Below are 27,515 nucleotides of genomic sequence, written 5' to 3'. Positions count from 1 at the left end.
TGGAAGAGCCTGTCACTCTAGAATTGGCCTTTATAGCCACTCCAGGCGCTGCTTCACAAACCACTGACCACCTCCAGGCGCTTACCCATTGTCTCTCGAGATAAGGAGGCCAAAGAAAGAAAGATTGTTAAGACTTCCATAATAATAGATTCCAGCATTTTCCCAATAACTGATGTTAGGCTAATTGGCCTATAGTTCCCTAATTTCTCTCTCCCTCCTTTCTTGAAAAGCGGTGCAACAACTGCCAACTTCCAATCTGATGGGACTATTCACGAATCTAGGGAATTTTAGAAAATCATAGCTAGCGTATCCACTATATCTGCAGATATCTCTTTTCGAACCCTAGGATGTAGGCCATCAGGTCCCGGAGATGTCAGATTTTAGTTCCATAAGTTTCTCCAATACTTTTGCTCTGCTGATACGAATTTCCTCAATTTCCTCACTCTTTTTAGCCCCTAGGTCACTGTCTATTTCTGGTATGAAACTTGTGTCTTCTACTGTGAAGAATGGCACAAAATATTTGTTCAATGCCTCTGCCATTTTCTCATTCCCCATGATCCTGTCTCTGCTTCCAAGGGACCAATGTTTACTTTAGCTAATCTCTTCCTTTTGATATACCTATAAAAGCTCTTGCAATCTATTTTATGTTACTAGCTAGCTTACTCTCATTCTATTTATTCCTTTTTTTTTAAACTCAACTTTCTGGTGGCCCTTTGTTGGTTTCTAAAACACTCCCAATCTTCAGACTTGATACTTTTTTTGCAACATTGTAAGCTTTTTCTTTTAAGCTAATACTATCCTTAACTTCCTGAGTGAGCCACGGATGGGTCTTTCTTGATGGGTTTTTGTTCTTCAAAGGAATGTATTTTTGTTGAACATCTGTAATTGTTTCTTTAAAGGTTTCCCACTGTTTATTTACTGCCATACCTTTTAGTCTATATACCCAAATCACCTGAGGCAGTTCTCCCCTCACACCTACGTAATTGGCTTTGTTTAAGTTTAAGATTCTTGTTTGTGATTGGAGCATGTCACTTTCAAACATGGAATTCAATGGTATTATGATCACTGTTTCCCAGTGGATCTTTTACTTTGACATTGCTTATTAACCCTGCTTCATTACACAATGCTAGATCTAAGATAGCTTTATCCCTAGTTGGTTCCACAATGTATTGCTCTAAGAAACTGTCCTGAAAACATTCTACAAACTCATCTTCTAGACCACTCATGCCAATTTCATTGTCCCAGTCTTGACCTCGTCAGCAGACTTGGTCTCTTCAGACTACTAGCAAAGATCGGATATCCACCAAAGCTACTAAGTATCATCACCTCATTCCATGACAATATGAAAGGCACAATTCAGCATAGCGGTGCCTCATCAGACCCCTTTCCTATCCTGAGTGGCGTGAAGCAGGGCTGTGTTCTTGCACCTACACTGTTTGGGATTTTCTTCTCCCTGCTGCTCTCACACGCGTTCAAGTCTTCAGAAGAAGGAATTTTCCTCCACACAAGATCAGATGGCAGGTTGTTCAACTTTGCCCACCTTAAAGCGAAGACCAAAGTATGGAAAGTCCTCACCAGGGAACTCCTCTTTGCTGACGATGCTGCATTAACATCTCACACAGAAGAGCGTCTGCAGAGACTCACTGACAGGATTGCGGTTGCCTGCAATGAATTTGGCCTAACAGTCAGCCTCAAGAAAACAAACATCATGGGACAGGACGTCAAAAATGCTCCATCCATCAAAATAGGCACCCACACTTTGGAAGTGGTTGAAGAGTTCACCTACCTAGGCTCAACTATCACCAGTAACCTGTCTCTCGATGCAGAAATCAACAAGCGCATGGGAAAGGCGTCCGCTGCTATGTCCAGACTGGCCAAGAGGGCGTGGGAAAATGACGCACTGACACAGAACACAAAAGTCCGAGTGTTTCAAGCCTGTGTCCTCAGTACCTTGCTCTACGGCAGCGAGGCCTGGACAACGTATGCCAGCCAAGAGTGATGTCTCAACTCATTCCATCCTCGCTGTCTCCAGAGAATCTTTGGCATCAGGTGGGAGGACCATATCTCCAACGCAAAAGTCTTCGAGGCAGCCAACATCCTCAGCATATACACCTTACTAAGTCAGCGGCGCTTGAGATGGCTTGGCCATGTGAGCCACATGGAAGATGGCAGGATCTCCAAGGATGCATCGTACAGCGAGCTCGTCACTGGTATCAGACCCACCAACCGTCCATATCTCCACTTTAAAGACGTCTGCAAACGCGACATGAAGTCCTGTGATATCGACCACAAGTCGTGGGAGTCAGTTGCCAGTGATCGGCAGAGCTGGCGGACAGCCAGAAAGTCAGGGGTAAAGAGCGGCAAGTCGAAGAGACTTAGCAGTTGTCAGGAAAAAAGACAGAAGTGCAAGGAGAGAGCCAACTGTGTAACAGCCCCGACAATCAAATTTTTCTGCAGCGCCTGTGGAAGAGTCTCTCACTCTAGAATTGGCCTTTATAGCCACTCCAGGCGCTGCTCCACAAACCACTGACCACCTCTAAGCACTTAACCATCGTCTCTCGAGATAAGGAGGCCAAAGAAGAAGTCGATATGAAGATTAAAGTCCCCCACAATTATTACATTGCCTTTGTTACAAGCGCCAATAATTTCTTGTTTAATGCTCTGTCCAATGACATAACTACTGTTAGGGGGCCTAAAAACTACTCCCACCAGTGTTTTCTGATTCTTGCTATTCCTTATTTCCACCCATACTGATTCTACTTCATGATCTTCTGAGGCCAGATCCTTTCTCACAAATGCCCTTATGTCATCCGTTGGCATCAGTGCTACACCTCCTCCTTTGCTATTCTGTCTGTCTTTCCGAAATATTGTGCACCCTGGAATATTTATTTCCCAACCTTGATCACCATGTAACCATGTCTCTGTAATGGCGATTAGATCTAAACCATATACCTCTACTTATGCCACTAGCTCATCTATCTTATTGCAGATGCTTCGCACATTCAGATATAGAATTTTTAATTTAATTTTTTTGCTCCCTTCAATTTGCTGATTTGCCATCTGCTTCCTGACTCCAGTGGGGGGAGGGGGGGTGGTTACTCAGTAAAGGGTACATAGTGCCTGAACGAGGGAAGCCCGCTAAGGGCCACCCCCTGCCCTTGCTGCTGACCCAACGACCCCCACCCCATGAGACCCCTTCCAACCTGACCTAACTGAGGCCTTGCTCCAGTGACACTCCTAAGCCTCCAGGACAGTCACCTCCAGCAGCAGCCACTGCCTTGGCAGCTGCAGCTGCCAGCCTCAGATTGTTGGGCAGCTCTCCAAAGGCAGGAGTTCCAGCGACGGGGTCCTAATTCCATGGAAGGCCCGCCACTGTCCACTTAACTGCCTGATTGGCATTAAATTCGGCGGGGCCTCCGGAAAAGAGGTGACACAGGGATCTCTGCATCAGTTTCTCCCGATGTCGAGATCCCCACCACCAGGATAAAATACCCACCCACCCCCAAGACAATGGCTTCAGTTTTCCCAATATATAATTGGGGGGGGGGGAAGATTTCTGCTCAATGCTGGGTGTTGGACAAGTAATCTAATAATTTAGTGGACAGTGGAAAGGCCAATAGAGAGATGGCAGTAGGTAAAGCTGGGTGTCGTCAGTGTGCATGTGGAAACTGACATGTTTTCAGATAATATCTTTGAGGGGCAGCATGTAGATGAGAAATAGGAGGGGGCCAAGGATAGCTCCTAGTCAGCAACTCCATTATCATTGCATCTGGATGAGAGAAGGCGAACTAAATGGATGTCGGTCTTTTCTCATCCAGAAATTCCTATATTTCTCTGGCTGAGGAGGCGGGGGGCGGTGGGGGGAGGGGGCAAAGGAAGGAAATCAACCAGAATCCTTTAGGAGATTACGCAGTAATTCCTGGAAGAACTGCACACTCTATTTTTGGATAATCTCACTGAGGAGCAGCATGTAGATGAGAAATAGGAGGGGTCCCAGGATAGGTCCTTGGGGAAATCAGAGGTAACAGTGCAGGAGTAAGAAGAGAAGCCATTGCAGATGATCCTCTAGCTACAATTAGATATTACAATTTACTAGCTCTGCTTGTGCCCAGCACCTGATACAAGTGTAAACAGGGAGAGCAACATGCAGTCCGGCGTAGTGCCAATCACCTGAAACCAGTGGCAGAATACAAAAGTGCTCCGCTTACTGGAAATGTGCAGTATATGATAAAATAGCAATTGAGATTACTACCAATAAGTCAAGAGACCCAATCAGAAATTAGTCAGAATTATTCAAATGGCATAGTTAGTTGCTTTTTGGCAAGTTCCTCCCACTTAAGAAATTAAGTGTTATTTGGGGATGGTTTAGCAACATCTCACCATTGCCCAATTTTATTGCAAAAAGAACAAATGACACCTGGGAGTATAGAACATCCAATGTGTTATTTTACAGTAATCAATTTTAGGACAATTAGTAAGCTTCAGTGATTATATCAGTCATTAATTCTATAGTGTGGACATTATCGCATATTAACCACACAAAACACTTGAGCCAGTGTATCCCATGGTAGCACTGTCGGCACAACACAAAAGATAAGCCAGAATGAGAGCATCACTGCCAAAGCAAATAAGTTATAAAAATAATGAGCACGTCAGCAATTTCGAGGCCATAATTTCATCTTGTGTGTCAAACAATTGCTTGATGGCACTTATATATGATCTGATCCCAACCAATGAAATGATTGCCTTGTAATCACTGTCAGATATCCAGTGTTCTCTGTATAAGTGAATCACGCACAACCACAATATGACTAGCCACTTCCAAACCATTCTGCGTTTTATAGAAATAATACGACGCTACAATTTAAACTTGTTAAGCTCCACGAACGCTGCTAAACTGTCAACACTCAACAAAGCCGTAATGAAGAACCATTAAAAAAATAATTGAAGTGAATATTGGCTGCTGGCATTAAATGTCAGCAGCTCCGCAATGGAGCTGAACAAAATTGCAATTGGTCCAGGATTAATTTATTACGCGGGTACGAGGGCTCAGCACGTAGGCTTAACTTAATTACGTAGTGCAAGTGTCCATAGGGCTTACTTAAGTGATAAATGACCAGAGGCAATGTGGCAGCTTGATCTCTGCAATGATTCTGCTACAAATCATGAATGCTAATCACATTTGAAGGAATGTTTTCTTCCCTAGTCAAGTGCAAATTTTACATCACTAATTTCTAAATTAAGTACCTGGAAAAAGGTGGTGTCAAGCCCTACTATTACCTTTTATGTTTAATCCAAATTAAGATCCCTATGCAGGTACCCAGCTGCAAATCAACATAGACACATTTTGAAATTGCACTTAGCCCAAATAATGATTCAGCTTCTACAATTTTTTGAAATTGGTTGCGACAGGAAATTTATCTCCACTATTGCAAATATGAAGATAATGCAAATAAAGAAAGCTCTTCTTTAAAAAAAAATTACTTCACATATAAGTAGGCACTGGGATTACTGCACAGGAACTCATTAAAAGGGTTTCATTAGAGGTAGGCAGCAAGAGAATTTCCCAGTCTAATGCCACAGATAACCAGTAAATTTTAATAAAACAACTTTCCAAGGTTCCAGAAAAATATATCACTTACTCTTTTTATTATGCCTTCTGTTACTCCCCAAAATTTAATGAAGCCCGTGCATTATAAAAATAGTCTTTCAGCCACCAAGGAAGGGCAATTTAGTCACATTTGATATTTAGTTTTGAACTGCAATCTTTTCACAAAAAAGGACAACGTGCTTGCAATGTCCAAGAACTACCCATAAATGCATCTATACTCTGCAAAAATTTGCAGAATTCCAGATGCAATTTGAGAGATAATCCAATCTCCTCTTGTCTTCGTACTTCCACACAATTTCAAATTGGTGAATGTTCTTGATAATTTTGAAGCGAGGTGCTCCAGCTGAATAAACTTACCTTGCCCACAGAATGTGAAAGACAATAAGTGAATGGTTATTGTTTTTCCAAAGCTCATTCATCGTCTGCTTCCACTCCAAGATAACTGGTACGACCAACAGAAATCAGGTCAGTAACTTTTATGGGGACCTTTGATGCAGTTCATTTCAGACTGAAATGCAAGTGCTGATCCTGGAGTTATACAGCAACCGTAAAAAAAGTACTACATATGCATCATCACATTTTGGGGAAAAGAACAGTGAAATGAGTTGTGCCCTAATCAGAGTGGATCTGTAGTAGAATGGATGAGCAAAGGGATATAGATTTTTCAAAAGCAAAAAAGGCTTGCATTTATATTGTGCTTTTCACAACCGCCTGACTTCTCAAAATGCTTTACAACCAATAAAGTACTTTTGAACTGTATGCACTGTTGCAAATGCCAATTTGTGCACAGCAAGCTCCCACAAACAGCAAGGTGATAATGACCAGATAATCTGTTTTTGTGATGTTGATTGAGGGATAAATATTGGCCAGGACACCAGGGAGAACACCCTGCTCTTCTTTGAATTAGTGCCATGGGATCTTTTACATCCACCTGAGGGGGCAGGCAGGGCCTCAGTTTAATATCTCATCCTAAAGACAGCACGTCCAGCAGTGCAGCACTCCCTCAGGACTGCAATGGAAGGTCAGCCTTGATTTTTACGCTCAAGTCCTGGAGTGGAGCTTTAACCCACAAGCATGTGACTCAGTGGAGCGAGTACTACAAACTGAGCCACAGCTGACACACAAGTACAGGCAGCAAAGGCCATGAAAGATAAATGGACTGTTGGGGTTTTTTTGGAACATTTCATACAAAAGCAAAGAGAAGATGTTAATTTTTTTTACAAGACACTGGCTAGGTCACAGGTGAAACAGTGTGTTGTATTAGACATATTATAGGAAAGAAAGTACGGCAAGGATTCACCAGAATTATACCAGGAATGAGAAATCATTGTCATGAAGAACAGATTCAAAATTGAGGCTTTTTCACTGGAAATGAAGGTGGTAAGGGAGAATCTAACAGATATTTCCAAATTCTGAAAGTTTTTGTGAATGTAAATAGTGAGAGATTGTCTCCACTGGTTAGTGAATAAGGCGATATGGAATCAACATTTATCACAAGAGAATGACGGGGCAGTTGAAAGAAATTTGAAGGCTACAAAACATGGAATGCTCCACCATAAGTGACTAAAATACTGAACAATATAAAAAGGAATTGGTTAAAAACACAATGTAAAAGTATAAAGGGAGTGGATAAGTTATTTTTATTCATTTCATGGGATGTGGGCATCACTGGCAAAGTCAGTAATTGTTGCCCATCCCAATTGCCCTCGAGAAGGTGGTGGTGAGCTGTCTCATGACTCCCAAGGCAATTCCCTCCTGATTGTATGGCACTGTGCCACCACAGCTGGTGGGTTTGACCTGCTGGTAGGACAGAACATACCCAAGGATGGTGATGGTGGTGTCTGGGGCATTGTTGTAAGTTATGATTCTGAGTATGACCATGTCAGGCTGTTGCTTGACTAGTCTGTGGGACAGCTCTCCCAATTCTAGCACAAGCTTCCACAGGTTAGTAAGGAGGACTTTGCAGGGTCGATAGGGCTGAGTTTGCCGTTGTCCTTTCCAGTGCCAAGGCCGATGCCGAGTGGTCTGTCCAGTTTCATTCCTTTTCCGAGACCTAATGCCATGAGGCTTCATAGGGTCTGGAGTTGATGTTGAGGACTCCTAGGGCAACTCCCTCCCGACTGTATACACTGTGCCACCACATTTGATGAGTCTGTCCTGCCAGTGGGACCACCAAAGTGTCAATTCTTCATCATCAAGGTCTTTCAATTCAGGAATTGTCCCTTCAGATTGGAAAATTGAAAACATAACAGCATTATTTAAGACAGGTGAGTGAGAGAAACCAGGAAATTATGGACCTGTTAGTCCGGCATCTTTTGTGGAGAAGTTTTTGGAATCTATAATTAACGGCACAGTGACAGTGCATGTAAAGACATTTTCAGCTGATCGCAGAATGCCATCAAGGATTTGTAAAGGGCAAGTCATTTCTAACAAACCTAACTGAATTTTTTGAGAAAGTAACATCAGTAGTAAACAGCGGAATATCTATGGATGTAGATTATCTGGACTTCCAAAAGGCGTTCAATAAGGTTCAACACAAGAGACTGCTCGCTAAAATTAAAGCTCATGTAATTAGAGGCAAATTATTGGCCTGGTTAGGAGATTAGTTGGGCAGTAGAAAACAAAGAGTAAGGGTAATGGGGGTATGTACTTGAATTGGAAGGAAGTGACTAGTGGTGCCCCACAAGGATCTGTGCTGGGCCTCAACTGTTCCATATATTTATTAGTGAATTAGATAACACAATAGTCAAATTTTCTTAATTCATTCATGGGGATGAGGGCATCGCAGGCTAGGCCAGCATTTATTGCCCATCCCTAATTGCCCTTGAGAAGGTGGTGGTGAGCTGCCTTCTTGGTATACCTGCACCAGTGCTGTTAGGACGGGAGTTCCAGGATTTTGACCCAGCGACAGTGAAGGAACGGCGATATAGTTCCAAGTCGGGATGGTGTGTGGCTTGGAGGGGAACTTGCAAGTGATGGTGTTCCCATGCATTTGCTGCCCTTGTCCTTCGAGGTGGTAGAGGTCACCTGTTTGGAAGCTGCTGTCTAAGGAGCCTTTGTGCATTGCTGCAGTGCATCTTGTAGATGGTACACACTGCTGCCACTGTGCGCGGTGGTGGAGGGAGTAAATGTTTGTGGATGGGGTGCCAATCAAGCAGGTTGCTTTGTCCTGGATGATGTCGAGCTTCTTGAGTGTTGTTGGAGCTGCACCCATCCAGGCAAGTGGACAGTATTCCATCACACTACTGATTGTGCCTTGTAGATCGTGGACAAGCTTTGGGGAGTCAGGAAGTGAGTTACTCGCCACAGGATTCCTAGCCTCTGATCTGCTCTTGTAGCCACAGTATTTCAATGGCTACTCCAGTTCAGTTTCTGGTCAACACTAATCGCCAGGATGCTGATAGTGGAGGATTCAGCAATTGTAATGTCATTGAATGTCATGGGGAGATGGTTAGATTCTCTCTTGTTGGAGATGGTCACTGCCTGGCACTTATGTGGCGCAAAAGCTACTTGCCACTTATCAGCTCAAGCCTGGATATTGTCCAGGTCCTGCTGCATTTCTACACAGACTGCTTCAGTATCTGAGGAGTCGTAAATGGTGCGGAACGTTGTGCAATCATCAGCGAACATCCCCACTTCTGATTTTATGATTGAAGGAAAGTCATGGATGAAGCAGCTGAAGATGGTTGGGCCTAGGACACTACCCTGAGGAACTCCTGCAGTGATGTCCTGGAGCTGACATGACTGACCTCCAACAACCACAAACATCTTCATTTGCGCTAGGTATGACTTCAACCAGCGGAGTTTTCTCCCCCCGATTCCCATTGACTTCAGTTTTGCTAGGGCTCCTTGATGCCATACTTGGTCAAATGCTGCCTTGATGTCAATGTTTGAACCAAGGCTGGATTGAGGTCAGGTGCTGAGTGGACCTGGCAGAAGCCAAACTGAGAATCACTGAGCAGGTAATTGCTGTGCAAGTGCTGCTTGATAGCAGTGTCGATGACACCTTCCATCACTTTACTGATGATTGGGAGTAGACTAATGGGGCGGTAATTGGCCGGGATGGACTTGTCCTGATTTTTGTGGACAGGCCATACATGGGCAATTTTCCACATTGCCGGGTAGAAGCCAGCGTCGCAGCTGTACTGGAACAGATTGGCTAGGGGCGCGGCAAGTTCTGGAGCACAGGTCTTCCGTACTATTGTCATAATGCGGTCAGGGCCCATAGCCTTTGCAGCATCCAGTGCCTTCAATTGTTTCTTGCTATCACGTGGAGTGAATTGAATTGGCTGAAGTCTGGCGTCTGTGATGCTGGGGATTTCAGGCGGAGGCCGAGATGGATCATCAACTTGGCACTTCTGGCTGAAGATTGTTGCAAATGCTTCTGCCTTATCTTTTGCACTGATGTACTGGACTCCCCCATCATTGAGGATGTGGATATCTGTGGAGCCACTTCCTCCAGTTAGTTGTTTAATGGTCTAACACCATTCACGGCTAGATGTGGCAGGACTGCAGAGCTTAGATCTGATCCGTTGGTTATAGAGTCGTTTAGCTCTGTCTTTGCATAGTGCTTACAGAGTTTGGCACGCAAGTAGCCCTGTGTTGTAGCTTCACCAGGTTGACACCTCATTTTGAGGTATGCCTTGTGCTGCTCCTGGCATGCCCTCCTGCACTCTTCATCGAATCATGGTTGGTCTCCCTGCTTGATGGTAACAGTAGAGTGGGGTCATGCTGGGCCCTGAGGTTACATGTTGTGGTTGAGTACAATTCTGCTGCTGCTGATGGCCCACAGCGCCTCATGGATGCCCAGTTTTGCATTGCTAGATCTGTTCGAAATCTATCCCATTTAGCACAGTGCTAGTGCCACACAACACAGTGGAGGGTATCCTCAATGTGAAGGTGGGACTTTGTCTCCACAAGGACTGTGCAGTGGCCAATCCTACCAATACAGTCATGGACAGATGCATCTGCGGCAGGCAGATTGGTGAGGACGGGGTCAAGTATGTTTTTCCCTCTTGTTGGTTCCCTCATCACCTGCCGCATACCCAATCTAGCAGCTATGTCATTTAGGACTCGCCCAGCTCAGTTAGTAGAGGTGTTACTGAGCCACTCTTGGTGATGGGCATTGATGTCCCCCACCCAGAATACATTCTGCACCCTTGCCACCCTCAGTGCTTCCTCCAAGTGATGTTCAACATTAAGGATTTATTAGCTGAGGGAGGGCGGTAGGTGGTAATCAGTAGGAGGTTTCCTTGCCCATGTTTGACCTGATGCTATGAGACTTCATGGGGTCCGGAGTCAATGTTGAGGACTCCCAGGGCAACTCCCTTCCGACTGTATACCACTGTGCCACCACCTCTGATGGGTCTGTCCTGCCGGTGGGACAGGAGATACCCAGGGATGGTGATGGCAGTGTCTGGGACATTTTCTGTAAGGTATGATTCCATGAGTATCACTATGTCAGGCTGTTGCTTGACTAGTCTGTGGGACAGCTCTCCCAACTTTGGCACGAGCCCCCAGAAGTTAGTAAGGAGGACTTTGCAGGGTCGACAGGGCTGGGTTTGCCATTGCCGTTTCCGGTGCCTAAGTCTATACCAGGTGCTCCATCCGGTTTCGTTCTTTATCGACTCCGTAGCGGTTAGATACAACGAGTGGCTTGCTAGGCCACTTCAGAGGGCATGTAAGAATCAACCACATTGCTCTGGAGTCACATGTAGGCCAGACCAGGTAAGGACAGCAGATTTTCTTCCCTAAAGGACATTAACTGAACCAGATGGGTTTTTACAACAATCGACAATGGCTTCATGGCCATCATTAGACTAGCTTTTAGCTCCAGATTATTTATTAATTGAATTCAAATTCCATCTCTGCTGTGGTGGGATTCAAAATCATATCCCCAGAGCAATACCTTAGGTCTCTGAGTTGCTAGTCCAGTGACAATACCTCTACGCCACCGCCTCCCCTATATAATCTATCCAAGTTTATCATGACACAAGATTGGTGGCATGGTAAGTAGTGCCCATGGGAGCTTAAAATTACAGAGACATTGATAAATTAAGTGTGTGGGCAAAAGTGTGGCACACAGAAATCAGGCACGTGTGATGTAATCCATTTTGGACCAAAAACAGAATAGATCTAAGTATTAGATAAATAGTGAAAAGATAGAACAGTGGAGGTCCAAAGAGATGTAGGGGTCCATATAAAAAGATCACTAAAATGTCATAGTCAGGTTCAAAAAACAATCAAAAGGTCTAATGGAATGTTAGCCTTTATGAATAGAAGGCTAGAATATAAAGGGGAGGAAGTTTTGCTACAGTCATACCAAGTCCTGGTTAGACCACATCTAGAGTACTGTGCACTGCAGCTTAGCAAGGATGTGTCGGCCTTCGAAAGAGTGCTGTGCAGTTTCAACAGAATATTACCAGGGCTCCAAGGGTTACATTACAAGGAGAGATTACATAAATTAAGTTTGTATTCCCTGAAATTTAAAAAGGTCAAATGCGATTTGATTTAGATTTTAGGATTTTGAAAAGAATAGGGTAGATAGAGAGAAACGTGGGGAAGACTAGAACAAGGGGACATAACCTTAAAATCAGTGCCAGGGCACACAGGAGAGAAGTTAGGAAATAATTTTTCACACGAAATGGTGCTAGAAGTTTGTAAAAAGTAGATGCTAGCTTAATAAATAGTGTTAACGCCAAGATCTATAGATTTTTGCTAGTCAAGGGTACAAAGAGATATGGAGAAAAGGCAGCTGGATGAAGTTAGGAAACATCAGCCATGATCTCAATGAATGGCAGAAGGTCCAAGGGGCTGAATGACCTACTCTTATTCCTATGCTCCTATTTTTTCAAAGTAACTGCTAACAAGCCATTCGAGCTCGTGGGCATCAAAGCTGAGCTTGATCTGGTCTCTATCTAACATTCATGCTCTCCTGTATGGGTCACTGGATATAGATGAGGATTGGCTAAATTTTCCCATTCCTATCCCTGGGATGCTGTACCAATTACCTTCCTGGTCCAATTCAGCTATCTCAGCACAGACAGGGATTCAATCATGAAACCTTCTTGGTCTGTATCACTCAGAACCACATCAGCTGACAAATTTATCCGCTAAAGCGGTAGAGGTTAGTGAAACATTGATTTCTGAACTTGAGCATATAACTTAGGCTGTACTGATAGAGCACTGCATTGTCAGAGGTGCCATCTTTTGAATGAGATAATAAGCGAGGCCCTGACTGCCTGTTCAGGTGGATGTAAAAGACCTCTCGGCATAATACACTGACCTTCCCATCCGGGAAGACTTGAGAAACCTACAAAGAAAGTGCTTAAAATCATGCCGTCCATTCTGGGAAACAGCAGCTGAATGGGGCTAGAATCAACCCACTATCCAGATGGATGGAATCGTGAAACACATGCAGCATAAAAAAAAACCTCATCTTTGATCCAACATCAGATCTCTCCGGCTTCGACCGCACTCGAAAACAATGGAGAACACTCAACCAAATCCGCACAGGGAACGGACAATGCGGCCGCCTGTTCTTCGGGGAAAGTGAGCGACAACCCGAGGTGCAATTGTGGCCACGAGTCCCAGACCATGGAACACATCACATCAACCTGTCCACTAAGATCTGCTACAGGAGGCACCTCGTGTCTCCACTAGTCATCTGAAGAGAACAACAAATGTATAGCCAAACTAGACAACCCAGAAGGAAGCTATCCCAGTGCGCTGGCCAACTTTCACCCCTCAACCAACATAAAACAGAATATGTGGCCATCCAGCTCATTATTGTTTAAGGAACATTGCAGTGTGTAAATTGGCTGCTGTTGTCGCCGACGTAACAGTGACTACCCTCCAAAATAATGGATTAGCAGTGAAGTGTTTTGAGATGTCCTGAAAGGTCTTAATAAATGCAATCTTTGATTCACAAACTGCCACATTCCAAGATGGCTTCATGTGGAAGCAAATTGTGATGGCATTTCAGGTACAAATTTCACACCCAGGGAACCGCTTACCTTTTCTTCCAGTTCTTGCTTTAGCAAATGGTACTTCCTCCTGAGCTTTGTGTTTTCCGCCTCACCCTGAATTAGCTCTTCTGTGAGCTTGTTACATTCTGTTTTGACCTTTTCCATCTGGTGTCGCTGTGTTTTTGCCAAATTCTTGTGATCCGCTAACTCGGTCTAAGGAGTACAACAAAGTAGTAGCAATGATCAACATTTCCAAAGGCAATTATTGTATCTTAAGTTGATGAATGGCAACTTGTCATAAAGTGACAAACACTTGCAGACTATATTCTGCACTTTTTACAAAAAGGTAGAAATTAAGGGGCAAAGAATCTATTTTTATTCTTTCATGAGATGTGGGTGTCCTCGGCCAGCATTTATTGGCCATTCCTAATTGCCCTCGAGAAGGTGGTGGTGAGCTGCCTTCTTGAACCTCTGCAGCCCATGTGGTGTAGGTACACCCACAGTGCTGTTAGGAAGGGAGTTCCAGGATTTTGACCCAGCGACAGTGAAAGAAAACAGTCCAGTACATGTCAAGTCCAAATTGGCTACTGCGTTTCCTACATTACAACAGTGACTACACTTCAGAAGTAACTCATTAAATGTAAAATGCTTTGGGACGTCTGAGGTTGTGAATGGCACTATATAAAAGCAAGTCTGTCTTTCTTTCTTTACTCATGATTATCTCTGCAGCTCAATGCTACCAGGCCATCAACCTGTAATTTACACAGTGTAAAAGTCTGATTGGCACTCACGAAAAAGAGAAATGGGACCTTATAGTCATCCTTTTTACAATATTAAAGAGGGCCTCAATCAATGAATCTCACAATGCAAGTTTGGTTCTATTATTATAATATAGAATCAGGATACTTAATAGTATCAGATAAAGTTTGATGTTGTTTGAGCCACAATGTGCCACTGTTTCAGTTTGAGTCCAGTTTAGTAAATGAAAACTGGACAGCCAGAAAATTATTACTCACCTCGATTTTCTCCCAAATCCCCAAATGGAAACAATAAGGTATTATGGAACTCAGAAGAAACTGCCCTTATTGTTCTCTGTACTTTTAAACGTGCATTATAAGTGAATGCTTTGTCAACATCATAAATCTCTGCTCAGTCCAAATTCACCATCCTTCTCTTCTAGGATTCCCTGCAGGGCTACAGTCTTTTTCTTTTTTTTTACACATATGCCCATCCCAGCTCCAGGATAGCCCCACTTTTGCAGTAACAATTGAGTACTTCCGAGTCAACCTGTCAGGTGTGCACATCTCCATTTAGTTTCAGAGTAGCATGGGTGAAGGACTCAAAGCTTACTGCCTCCCTATTGTCAGCCAGGTAGGATACATGATGTGGGGGGAAAATATTTTTCAGTAGAAGCGGGATCATCCCTAAACACAAAATTAAACAGCAGTTTACAAGTGGGTTTCTTTAGATCCAACATGTACGCTCGGAAAATTATATCGCAACAACTCATTGCAATTTTAACTATCCAATTCAACAGTCATGAAGAGGTTAGATGTTAACCAGTAATCACAAAGTTAAGTATCAGCCTTGGCTCAGTGGTAGAATTCTTGCCTCTGAGTAAAAAGGTCGTGGGCTCACATCTCACTCCAGAGATGAGCACAACATAAAGGCTGACACTGTAGTGCAGTACCAAGGGAGTGCTGCACCCTTGGAAGTAGCCTTTTTTGGATGAGGTTTTAAAACTGACGCCCCACCTGCTCTCTTGGGTGGAAGTAAAAGATCCCATGGTACTATTTGAAGACAAGCATGGATGTTTTCCCAGGGTCCTGGCCAATATTTAACCCTCAACCAACATCACTAAAACAGTTTATCTGGTCATTTCTCTCATTACTGGTTCCCAGCCTTAACGTGTGCAAATTGGCTATTGCATTTGCCTACAACAGTGACTGCACTTCCCAAGTCTCTGTGGCACAATCTGCCCAACCAGGACAAAACCTTCACTTTGGTTCGAAATTTTGAATGGCTTAGTCCTGTTCCTACCTTCAAATAAAGCGCTTAACAGACTGTGAAGTGCTCTGGGATGCCCTGAGGACACACTACAAAAGAGAGATTTCTTTTTCTTTCAAGAGCAAAACCAAATGAGGGATGCATTTATTGCTTGTGAAACTGTAACTTTTAAAAAATCTCTTCTATTGCCAATTAACTACCCTTACCTTTAGCTCACTGATGCTGTTTTCTAATTTATCCCGTTCTTGCTGAAATTGTTTAAGTACTTCCTGCATATTCTTTTCATGTTTAGTTCTTAAGGTCTGCATTTCGGATCTGATGCCCGCAAGTTCTTGTTGGTGTGCATCCCTCTCCAACTTCAATTGGCTTTTAAGGGAAGCAAGCTCCTCTTGGGCAAAGACCTGCTTTGCCTGGGCTTCCGAGATGCTCTTTCTAATTTCTTTGTTCGATTTCTCTTCCTGAGCCAGTTTAGTACTCAGTTCAGATCGAATGGCACTTAACTCGGAGTTCACACGCTGCATTTCTAAGACCTTCTCCTGACCCTTTTCATTCTGCCTGCTCAAGGCCATCAACTCATCCTCCAGGTGCTGCTTCTCCTCTTTGGTCTGCGTGTGCAACATGCACTGCTTGTGCAGGTCAACCTCCAGTTTGCTCAAAGACTCCTTAGAATCACGCAGCTTTCCATCCAAGTCCAGCAGCCCCGACTTCAACTCATTGAGCTCCACATCCTTCCATCGCATATCCTCCTCCTGCTGTGCCCGTTTTAGTAAGACGTCATTGAGCTCTTTACGGAGGTTCTCCATCTGATTCAATGCCACTGTTTGTTGACCCTGGAGTGCCTGTTTCTCTTTATTCTCTTGATTGAGCTGCTCCGTCCGTTGATCAATGATCTCCTTCTGCTTTTCCACATCACGCTCCAATTTCTTGCATTTGACCTTCCATTGTTTGATGGACTCCTGAGCTTTTATTTTCAATTCATCTTTCTTCTTTTCACTCTCCATTCGAAGGAGCTCTACTTCTTTCAACTGAGTCCTGCATCTGTCAGCTTCCACACTAGACTCTTTCAGCTGACGGGTTAAATCTACAATCTCCAAATCTGCAGACTTACGATCTTGCATGCAGTCATCATAACGGTTCTGAATTTCCTGAAGCTGGCTCAACATCCTCAATTGCTGCTTCTCTCTTTTCTCTAGGTCTGAGCTAAGAACCTTGAAACACAATAGAAAATGGCATCAGTTTACAGTCTCCAAACAGTGCCTATCCATTTAAGCAATTAGAATTTCACTCTAACCAAAAGTACTTTTTAGTTATACATTATCTGAAGGTTTTGTACTGCACACATTACAATTACTAGATGATAATAGCAGTGAAACAACATTTTAAGCAGAGATATTTTCTTTAAAAATACCACAGATTAATCACCAACTTATGCACTTCTTCGCAATCACTTCAAAGGAGAACCTTGTGTCTTCCACTTATCCTCTCAGCTGATGCAGCAAGAAAAATACTACAGAACTGTTCAATTTTTTAAAAATTCTTTTCACATTCCTGCCGAGTACACAGTGACACCCTGGGCTTTCTGTACCAGGGCAGGATCGCTAAAGCTATCTTCAGAGACAATAAAGAAACTTGATGTTTAACTGCCATTTGACCACATTGGCTATCTAGTCACTAATACTTAAAAACTTACTGGCCTGGATTTTGAGGTGGCAATGACACAAAACTGTCAACGTTCACCCTCATTACTCCACTGAAACTGACAGCAAGTTCTGGAGTCTGCATATTTGTGGGTATGGTTGCATTGCGGCAATGTTACTGGGCGAGTAACATTGTTCTGGAGACATGAGTTCAAACCCCACCGTGGGAGTTTAAATTCAATTAATAAATCTGGAATAAAGCACTACTGTCATTAATAATGATCATGAAACTACTGGATTGTTGTAAAAACTCATTTTTTTCACTGATGTCCTTCAGGGGAGGAAATCTGCCATTCTTACCCAATCTGGCCTACACATGACTCCAGATCTACAGCAATGTGGTTGACTCTTAACTGCCCTCTGAAATGGACAGCAAGCCATACAGTTATAGCAATTCATTACTAGCACTGTGTGTACCTACACCACATGGGCTGCAGCGGTTCAAGGAGGCGGCTCACCACCACCTTCTTAAAGGCATTTAGGGATGGGCAATAAATGCTGGTCTTGCTATCCCAAGAATGAATAAAAAAAGTGAAGAATAATGTAGAAATCTAAAAGTTGCTGTGAGCAATTCTACACTTCCCCAGAGGGTGCACAGTTGAGGCACCACGCCCACTACCACTCCAAATCCACCCCCTACCCACTCCAGACTGCAATCTTCAGCAGTTGTAAATTGGGTGAGAGTCATAAGCTTTCTGTATAAATAGACAGTTGCTACAGCACAGATTCGGGTGCTTTGTAAACTGAGTGCTAAAGTCAGGAATTTGATGCAAGTGGGAATTCACTGCAGGGGGAGAAGGAGGTGCTGCTTTTTATTTTACATCCAGTTAGCTGGTGAGTATTCTTTTGTCCACATGCTAGGAAATTCTACCTTGCTATCACTCGACGACATTTTTTTTATTTAGAGATACAGCACTGAAACAAGCCCTTCGGCCCACCGAGTCTGTGCCGACCATCAACCACCCATTTATACTAATCCTACATTAATCACATATTTCTACCACACCCCCACCTTCCCTCAATTCCCCTACCTATACTAGGGGCAATTTATAACAGCCAATTTACCTAGCAACCTGCAAGTCTTTGGCTGTGGGAGAAAACCGGAGCACCCGGCGAAAACCCACGCGGTCACAGGGAGAACCTGCAAACTCCACGCAGGCGGTACCCAGAATCGAACCCGGGTCGCTGGAGCTGTGAGGCTGCGGTGCTAACCACTGCGCGTTTATTAATCAAATAAATAAATAAGGATAAACAGACATGGCAGGGCAGGTGGACCATATGACTGCAACACGTGGGAGGTTGTGGAAAGTACAATGATCCCAGACAATCATATCTGGTAGCGTCTGTGGCTGGAGCAACTTCAGCTCAAAGTTGTTAAGCTGGAGTTTGAGCTGCAGACGTTGCAGGGCATCAAGGAGGAGGAGAGTTACCCGGACACTTGGTTCCAGGAGGCAGTCACACCCCTTAAATTAAGTAGAACTTTAGAGTTGGTCAATGGTCAGGGACAAGTGGGTGCGACTGCAAGTCTCGCAGGCATGGGAATCCAAGATGTAGTGATGGATGAGCCTTCCCGTGACCAACAGGTACGAGGTACTTGCTACCTGTGTGGATGTGCAAACTGACCATAGCATCATAGTGCAGGAAGCCATTCAAGTGGGGGAGCAAAATGAAATGTGGTAGTGATAGAGGACAGTATCGTCCAGTGGATAGATACAGTAATCTGCAGCCGCGACCAGGAGGTCTGAAGGTCGTGCTTCCTGCCCAGTGACATGTCGTCGCGGCTAGAAAGGACTTGGAGTGGGATGGGGAGGATCCAGCTGGCATGGTCCATGGAAGAACCAATAGCATAGCAGAACATCATTCCTGCTTCTACTTGAGTGAGTTTGAGGACTTAGGATCCAAATTAAAATGTAGAACTTCAAAGGCAATAATCTCTGGATTGTTACCGGAGGAACAAGCCAATTGACATAGGGTCAAGCAGATCAAAGAATTAAACATGTGGCTCAAAAGGTGCTGTGGAAAGAAGGGGCTTCGATTCATGGGGCACTGACACCAATACTGGGGAAAGAGGGAGCTGTTCCGCTGGTATGGACTCCACTTAAACCAGGCAGGGATTAGTGTCCTGGTGAATCATAACTAGGGCTGTGGATAGGGCTTTAAAAGAGTGGGTGGCAGTGGCAGGGTGGGGGGGGGGGTCAGAAAGTCAGGTGAAGGGAGATTTAGAAACCTAAAGACAAAAGTTGAGGCAATAGAGCAGTGTAGCGATTTGGGTAAAGCAGACTGGGACAGGAAGAGAGAGAGTTTAAGGGTCATCATGCATCAGTGAACAAGGTCCATGCAAAGAACAGTACTAGAAAAATTAAATTATCTGAATGCTTGAAGGATTCGCAATAAGATGAAATCGCGGTTTAGATCTAATTGCCATTACAGAGGTATGGTTACAAGGTGACCAACGTTGGGAAATAAATATGCCAGGCAACACAACATTTCAAAACGACAGACAGAATGGAAAAGGAGGAGTAGCTCTGATTGCAAAGGATGGCAAAAGAACATTAGTGAGAAACAATCTTGGCTCAGAAGATCAGGAAGTACAATCAGTATGGGTAGAGATTAAGATAAAAAGGGTCAGAAAACACTAGTGAGAGTAGTTTATAGGCCTCCAACAGTAGTTATACTGTTGGATAGAGCATTAAGCAAGAAATAATTGGAATTTGTAACAAGCACAATGGAATAATTGCGGGGGACTTTAATCTTCATACAGACTGGACAAATCAAATTGGTAAATAGAGTCTGGAAGATGACTTTGTAGAATGCTTTCATGACAGTTTCATGAAACTAAATAGGGATAAAGCTCTCTTGTATCTAGTACTGTGCAATGAGGCAGGTTTAATTTGCAATCTCATAATAAAAGATCCTCGAGGAGAAAGTTTTCATAATATATATTAAGTTTGAAAGCAACATACTCCAGTCGCAAACAAGAATCTTAAACTTAAACAAAATCAATTACATAGGTATAAGAGAAGAGCTGGCTAAGGTTGATTGGGTAAATAAACTAAAAAGTATGGTGTAAACAGTGTGAAACATTTAAAGATGCAATTCAAAATGTTCAACAAAAATGCACCTTATTTAAAAAAAAAATCAGCAAGCGAGATCCATCTGTGGCTTACTAGGGAGGTTAAGGATAGTATTAGATTAAAAGAGGAGACTTATAATGTTGCAAAGAATAGTAGAAAGCCTGGGGGTTGTGAGTGTTTTAGAAACCAGTAAAGGGCCACCAAAAAGTTGATAAAAAGGGGAAAAAAATAGAATGAGAGTAACTAGCCAGGATCAGATTGTAAGAGCTTTAACCAAGTATATCAAAAGGAGAGTAGCTAAAATTAATATTGATCCCTCAGAGGGAGAAACATCAAATTATCATGGGAATGAGAAAATGGCTGACATTCAATAAATATTTTGTCTGTCTTCACAGAAGACACAAATTACATACCAGAAATAGAGGATGCAGTATACTCAAATTTCCAAAAGGCTTTCAATAAGGTGCCACACAAAAAGTGAATATGCAAGATAAGGACTCATCAAGTTGGGGGGCAATATATTAGCATGGATGGAGGATTGGTTAACAGACAGGAAGCAGGGTAGAAATAAAGGGCATTTTCAAGTTGTACACCAAGGTCCAGGTCATTAATATATATCTGGAACAACAAGGGTCCTGACACCAGCCTTTGGGGAAGTCCACTATAACCTTTCCTCCAGTCCAAAAAATATCCATGAACCATTACTCTCTGTTTGCTGTCATTCAGCCATTAATGTATCCATGTTGCTACTATCCCTTTTCTTCCATGAACTTTGTTCACAAGTCTGTTGTGCGGCACTGTATCAAATGCTTTTTGAAAGTCCATGTACACCCCATCAACAGTATTACCCTGATCAACCTTCTCTGTTACCTCATCAAAAAAACTCCAGCAAGTTAGTTAAACACAAATCCATGCTGGCTTTCCCTACTTAACTCCCATTTGCCCAAGGTGATGATTAATTTTGTCCCAAATTATCATTTCTAAAAGCTTCTCCATCTGAGGTTAAACTGACAGGCATATAGTCGCTGGACTTATCTTGGTATCTTTTTTTGAACAAGGGTGTAACATTTGCAATTCTCCAGTCCTCTGGCACCACCCCCGAATCCAAGCAAGACTAGAAAATTATGGCCAGTGCCCCTGCAATTTCCATTCTCACCTCCCTCAGTATCCTTCGATGCATCTCATCGGGCCTGGTGCCTTATCAACTGTAAGCACAGCTAGCCTAATCCAATACCACCCCCTTATCAATCTTAAACCCTTCTAATTTCTGAATTACCTCCTCTTTCACCATGACCTGACATCATCATCTACTTGGTAAGGATAGATACAAAGTATTCACGAAACACCTGCACCATTCATGATGCAAAGTAGACACCAGCCTCAGAACAGGCAGACTGACTATGCACCATTAAAAAAACTGACCTGATCTTTCAGCAAGCCTTGTAGTAGCAAAATCCCAGTCTTTTCACTTCTGCATAGCCTGGATATCCTTAGCAACAATGGAAGCCAGAGCCCAGCATAGGTGGAAAATACAAAGTCTATTTTCTTTACACTTCCACTATTTGTCATTGCCTGTTCCAAATTCCACCTTCCACCCACTCAGAATACAGAGTTTTTAACATAGCGTTAAAAAAAACTACAGCAACAACATTGTACCTTGAAACATATTGTGTGGATTTGCTATTAGTAGAAAAGCAAATAAAAGGCACTTCAGGGTAGCAATACTATTAAGTAAAGAGAGTTGGCTACAATATTACAGTGATTTTAAACCTGCACTTTATGGGTGAAAAATATGCTGAGGATAAGCATTAAATATAGAAATGTATAATAGAATTAAATCTAAACAAATAAGCAAATACATCCTTTTTTTTTAAATTACATAATGCACACTCCTATGAAGCATTAGTTTAGTGACTAAGAAGTGGCAGTGTAAAGAAATACAGACTCCAGACTCATGCTGAAACATGTTGGAGGATTAGTGGTCAATTACTTATCTACATCCAACAGACTTGTCCAAACAAAAGACAAAACAAACTAAGAAAATGGATTGCTGGATAGTTCCATTGATCTTTCTACACTCAGCCTGGTCCTGTATTGCTTGGAATTCAGTTGCTTTAAACTAATCACTGCACATGATCTAGTCCCTTACAATGAAAAATTGCTTTCATACAAAATGCACACTGGATGGAAGCTGCCAATTCAGTCATGTACCTACTGCTACTTCTGGTCATGTCGTTGACAGTGCTATCAAGAGGTACTTGCTCAGCAATAACCTGCTCACTGATGCTCAGTTTGGGTTCCGCCAGGGCCACTCAGCTCCTGACCTCATTACAGTCGTTGTCCAAACATAACTCCAGAGGGGAGGTGAGAATGACTGCCCTTGACATCAAGTCAGCATTTGACCAAGTATGGCATCAAGGAGCCCTAGCAAAACTGAGGTCAATGGGAATCAGGGAGAAAACTCTCCACTAGTTGGAATCATACCTCGCACAAAGGAAGATGGTTGTGGTTGTTGGAGGTCAATGATCTCAGTCCCAGCACATCACTGCAGGAGTTCCTCAGGGTAGTGCCCTAGGCCCAACCATCTTCAGCTGCTATGTCAACAACCTTTCCTCCATCATAAGGTCAGAAGTGGGGATGTTCGCTGATGATGGCACAATCTTCAGCACCATTCGCGACAGCCCAGATACTAGAGCAGTCCATGTCCAGATGCAGCAAGACCTGGACAACATCCAGGCTTGGGCTGATAAGTGGCAAATAACATTCGAGTGCCACGCAAGTGCCAGGCAACGACCACCTCAAACAAAAGAGAATCTAACCATCTCCCCTTGACATTCAATGGCATTACCATCACTGAATCCCCCAACTATCAACAACCCTGGGGATTACCATTGACCAGAAACTGAACTGGACCAGCAACATAAACACTGTGGCTAAAAGAGCAGGTCAGAGGCAGAGAATTCTGCAGCGAGTAACTAACCTCCTGACTCCCCAATGCCTGTCACAAGTCAGGAGTGTGATGGAACACTCTGCACTTGCATGGATGGGTGCAGCTCCAAGAACACTCAAGAACCTAGACATCATCCAGGACAAAGCAGCCTGCTTGAATGGCACCCCATCCACCACCTTCAACATTTACTCCCTTCACTACCGACGTAATGGCAGCAGTGTGTACCATCTACAAGATGCACTGCAGCAAGGCTCTTTCAACAGTTACCTTCCAAAACCGCAACCTCTACCAGCTAGAAGGACAAGGGCAGCAGATGTATGGTAACACCAGCACCTGCAAGTCCCCCTCCAAGTCACACACCATCCTGACTTGGAACTATATTGCTGTTGCTTCACTGTCGCTGGGTCAAAATCCTGGAACTCTCTTCCTAACAGCAGTGTGATTGTACCTACACCCCAAGGACTGCAGCGGTTAAAGAAAGCTGCTCACCACCATTTTCTCAAGGGCAATTAGGGATGGGCAATAAATGCTGGCCTAGCAACGCGCCCACGTCTCATAAATGAATAAAAGAAAAGCTTGGTATACTTCTGTGCATAACAAGCACCTATCAGAGCACACAAGTCCATTTAAGAGAGAAAACATTGTCGGTACAGTGTGTATTGAATTACCCAGAAATTAAAGATATCTTGTGTACACCTGCTGTACAAAACTGGGCAGCTCTTATTAGAATGGAACCCAACACCAGATCCTTAACAGGTCCCGATCCCGTACTGTGTCTGCATCACTAACGTGATGCTATTCTAATATGCAAAGTCCCTAATTGGGCCACAGGCGTGTTGGGTGTCCAATTAGTGGCGCTGGCCTCTGCCTGGAGGCAGGAACTGGCTCTGGAGTACAATGCTCAAAGGCAGATGGCAGTCATGACTGCACTTGCCGTTGCCTTGCCGATTGGAGCAGACAGGAGAGCAGAGGGCTAGCAGCCTTACGGTGCATATAAGTGGCCAAACAGTTAATCACAAGGTACTTGACCCGCTCTGCTCAAGTGATGGCAACTTTATGCCACACTTGAACACCTCAATTTGAATAACCTTTTATTTCCCCACCACTTTAATTCAGCAGCAACATCCACAGTATGGCTCCCGCAGTGCGTCCAACAGGTGTGCACCAATGTGTCCCAGACAGTTTGCTCTTCCCATTCGCCCCTTTGAAAATTTCCTTCTGGACTTCTCCAGCCTGTTAACAAGCTCTTCAACGAGCTTAACGAGCAGTTAATTGGATTGCCAGCTCTCCCACACCTTGAAAATTGCAGCACATTCCAGACACGTGAGAAGACTGACACGCCATCTGCAGGCACTATTTTCAAAGCACACTTGAACCTGACCTTACCCCCAAGGGCATTTGAAAATCCAGCCCATGCTGTGTTGTGCATCTCTGGTCATTTACCAATAGGTGCTGTATAGTTCATCTTCAAGGTTAACATAAGATGTTCAACCCTATCCTTGTTGCCCTCAACCATCAAAATAAGCATTATTAAATATTCCAGGGCACTATTCAAAGAAACATAGCCAGTCCACCCTGCCAACATTTCTTCCTCATCCAAACTACTGTGAAAGATATTAACTGGTCACTCATCAAAAACAAATCAGAAATACATGACAGATACATTGCTCCTTCAATCCTATGTAAAATGATGAACTTGTTACCAGAGGTGAACTTGAAGACTATCTGTAAAATAACCACTAGAAAATAGCACTCAACACGAATTCAGAAGAAGAATCTTTGAGCAAATCACATCCCAAGTGGATAATGGTAAGCTCTCTGACTTCTTGTGTTGTTACAACCAAGGCGGGAGGAGTGCGCTGTTTATTCACATTCCACTTCTCCACAGGCTACAACATATATTTAAACTTTTTCCCACTTACCAATACAATCAATCATAGCTCTATTTTTATCCCAGAATAAAACACACCAACCAGCTTTCTTTAATAAACAACAAAATTATCAGATTATAAAACAAATCTTAACCAGTAATGAACATAGAACATATAGAAAATACAGCACAGAACAGGCCCTTCGGCCCACGATGTTGTGCCGATCCTTTGTCCTCTGTCAAGGACAATTTAATCTATACCCCATCATTCTCCTTTATCCATATACCTATCTAAAAGCCGTTTGAAAGTCCCTAAAGTTTCTGACTCAACAACTTCCCCAGGCAAGGCATTCCATGCCCCGACCACTCTCTGGGTAAAGAACCTTCCCCTGACATCCCCCTTATATCTCCCACCCTTCACCTTAAATTTATGACCCCTTGTAACGCTTTGCTCCACCCGGGGAAAAAGTTTCTGACTGTCTACCCTATCTATTCCCCTGATCATCTTATAAACCTCTATCATGTCACCCCTCATCCTTCTCCGTTCTAATGAGAAGAGGCCTAGAATGTTCAGCCTTTCCTCGTAAGACTTATTCTCCATTCCAGGCAACATCCTGGTAAATCTCCTCTGCACCCTCTCCAAGGCTTCCACATCCTTCCTAAAATGAGGCGACCAGAACTGCACACAGTACTCCAAATGAGGCCTTACCAAGGTCCTGTACAGCTGCATCATCACCTCACGGCTCTTAAATTCAATCCCTCTGCTAATGAACGCTAACACCCCATATGCCTTCTTCACAGCCCTATCCACTTGAGTTGCAACTTTCAACGATCTATGCACATAGACCCCAAGGTCTCTCTGCTCCTCCACATGCCCAAGAACCCTACCGTTAACCCAGTATTTTGCATTCGTGTTTGTCCTTCCAAAATGGACGACCTCACACTTTTCAGGGTTAAACTCCATCTGCCACTTTTCAGCCCAGCACTGCAACCTATCCAAGTCCCTTTGCAGACGACAATAGCCCTCCTCGGTATCCACAACTCCACCAACCTTTGTATCATCTGCAAATTTACTGACCCACCCTTCGACTTCCTCATCCAAGTCGTTAATAAAAATCACAAACAGGAGAGGACCCAGAACTGATCCCTGTGGCACGCCACTGGTAACTGGGCTCCAGGCTGAGTATTTACCATCTAAGACCACTCTCTGCCTTCTATCAGTTAGCCAATTCTTAATCCAACTGGCCACATTCCCCACTATCCCATGCCTCCTGACTTTCTCCATAAGTCTACCATGGGGGACCTTATCAAATGCCTTACTAAAATCCATGTACACCACATCCACTGGTTTACCCTCATCCACTTGCTTGGTCACCTGCTCAAAGAATTCAATCAGGCTTGTGAGGCAAGACCTACCCCTCACAAAACCGTGCTGACTGTCCCGAATCAAGCAGTGTCTTTCCAGATGCTCAGAAATCCTATCCCTCAGCACCTTTTCCATCAACTTGCCTACCACCGAAGTAAGACTAACTGGCCTGTAATTCCCAGGGTTGTTCCTATTCCCTTTCTTGAACAGGGGCACAACATTTGCCACCCTCCAATCACCTGGTACCACCCCCGTCAACAGAGAAGATGAAAAGATCATTGCCAGCGGCTCTGCAATTTCATCCCTTGCTTCCCATAACATCCTTGGATATACCCCGTCAGGCCCGGGAGACTTGTCTATCTTCAAGTTATTCAAAAACCCCAACACATCTTCCCTCCTAACGAGCACTTCCTCGAGCTTACCAGTCTGTTTCACACCGTCCTCTTCAGTAATACACCCCTTCTCATTCGTAAATACCGAAGAGAAGTACTCATTCAAAACCTCACTTATCTCTTCCGGCTCAACACACAGTCTCCCGCTATTGTCCTTGACCGGACCTACGGTCCCCCTAGTCATCCTCATATTTCTGACATACGCGTAAAAGGCCTTGGGGTTTTCTTTTATCCTACCCGCCAAGCATTTTTCATGCCCTCTCTTAGCTCTCCTAATCCCTTTCTTCAGATCCTTCCTGGCCATCTTGTATCCCTCCAGAGCTATGCCTGTGCCCTTTTTCCTCAACCTTATATACGCATCCTTCTTCTTCCTAACAAGACTCTCAACCTCTCTTGTCAACCACGGTTCCCTCACATGACCATCCCTTCCCTGTCTGACAGGGACATGCTTATCAATGGCCCCTACTATCTGCTCCTTGAAAAAGTTCCACATTTCGACCGTGCCCTTCCCTGCCAGCATATGCTCCCAACTTATGCTCCTCAGTTCCTGCCTGACAGCATCATATCTACCCTTCCCCCAA

General features: G+C 43.8%; 1 protein-coding gene across 7 annotated transcripts in view; it reads right to left on the bottom strand.

Annotated features, from left to right (window-relative positions):
- Nucleotides 1–27,515, bottom strand: part of LOC137373594 (centrosomal protein of 128 kDa-like) — a 442,182-nt gene that overhangs the window by 276,674 nt on the left and 137,993 nt on the right. For all 7 annotated transcript variants that reach the window (XM_068038587.1, XM_068038590.1, XM_068038589.1 and 4 more), the window contains 2 exons: nucleotides 15,792–16,793; nucleotides 13,627–13,791 (listed from right to left, as the gene is read on the bottom strand). In XM_068038587.1, the coding sequence (XP_067894688.1) occupies nucleotides 13,627–13,791; nucleotides 15,792–16,793 (1,167 nt within the window). The remainder of the gene's footprint in view (nucleotides 1–13,626; nucleotides 13,792–15,791; nucleotides 16,794–27,515) is intronic.

Source organism: Heterodontus francisci, chromosome 9 (assembly GCF_036365525.1).
Source record: "Heterodontus francisci isolate sHetFra1 chromosome 9, sHetFra1.hap1, whole genome shotgun sequence".
Lineage (NCBI taxonomy): Eukaryota > Metazoa > Chordata > Chondrichthyes > Heterodontiformes > Heterodontidae > Heterodontus > Heterodontus francisci.
Note: the sequence above shows the minus strand (reverse complement) of the source record. Positions and strands in the feature narration are given on the sequence as shown.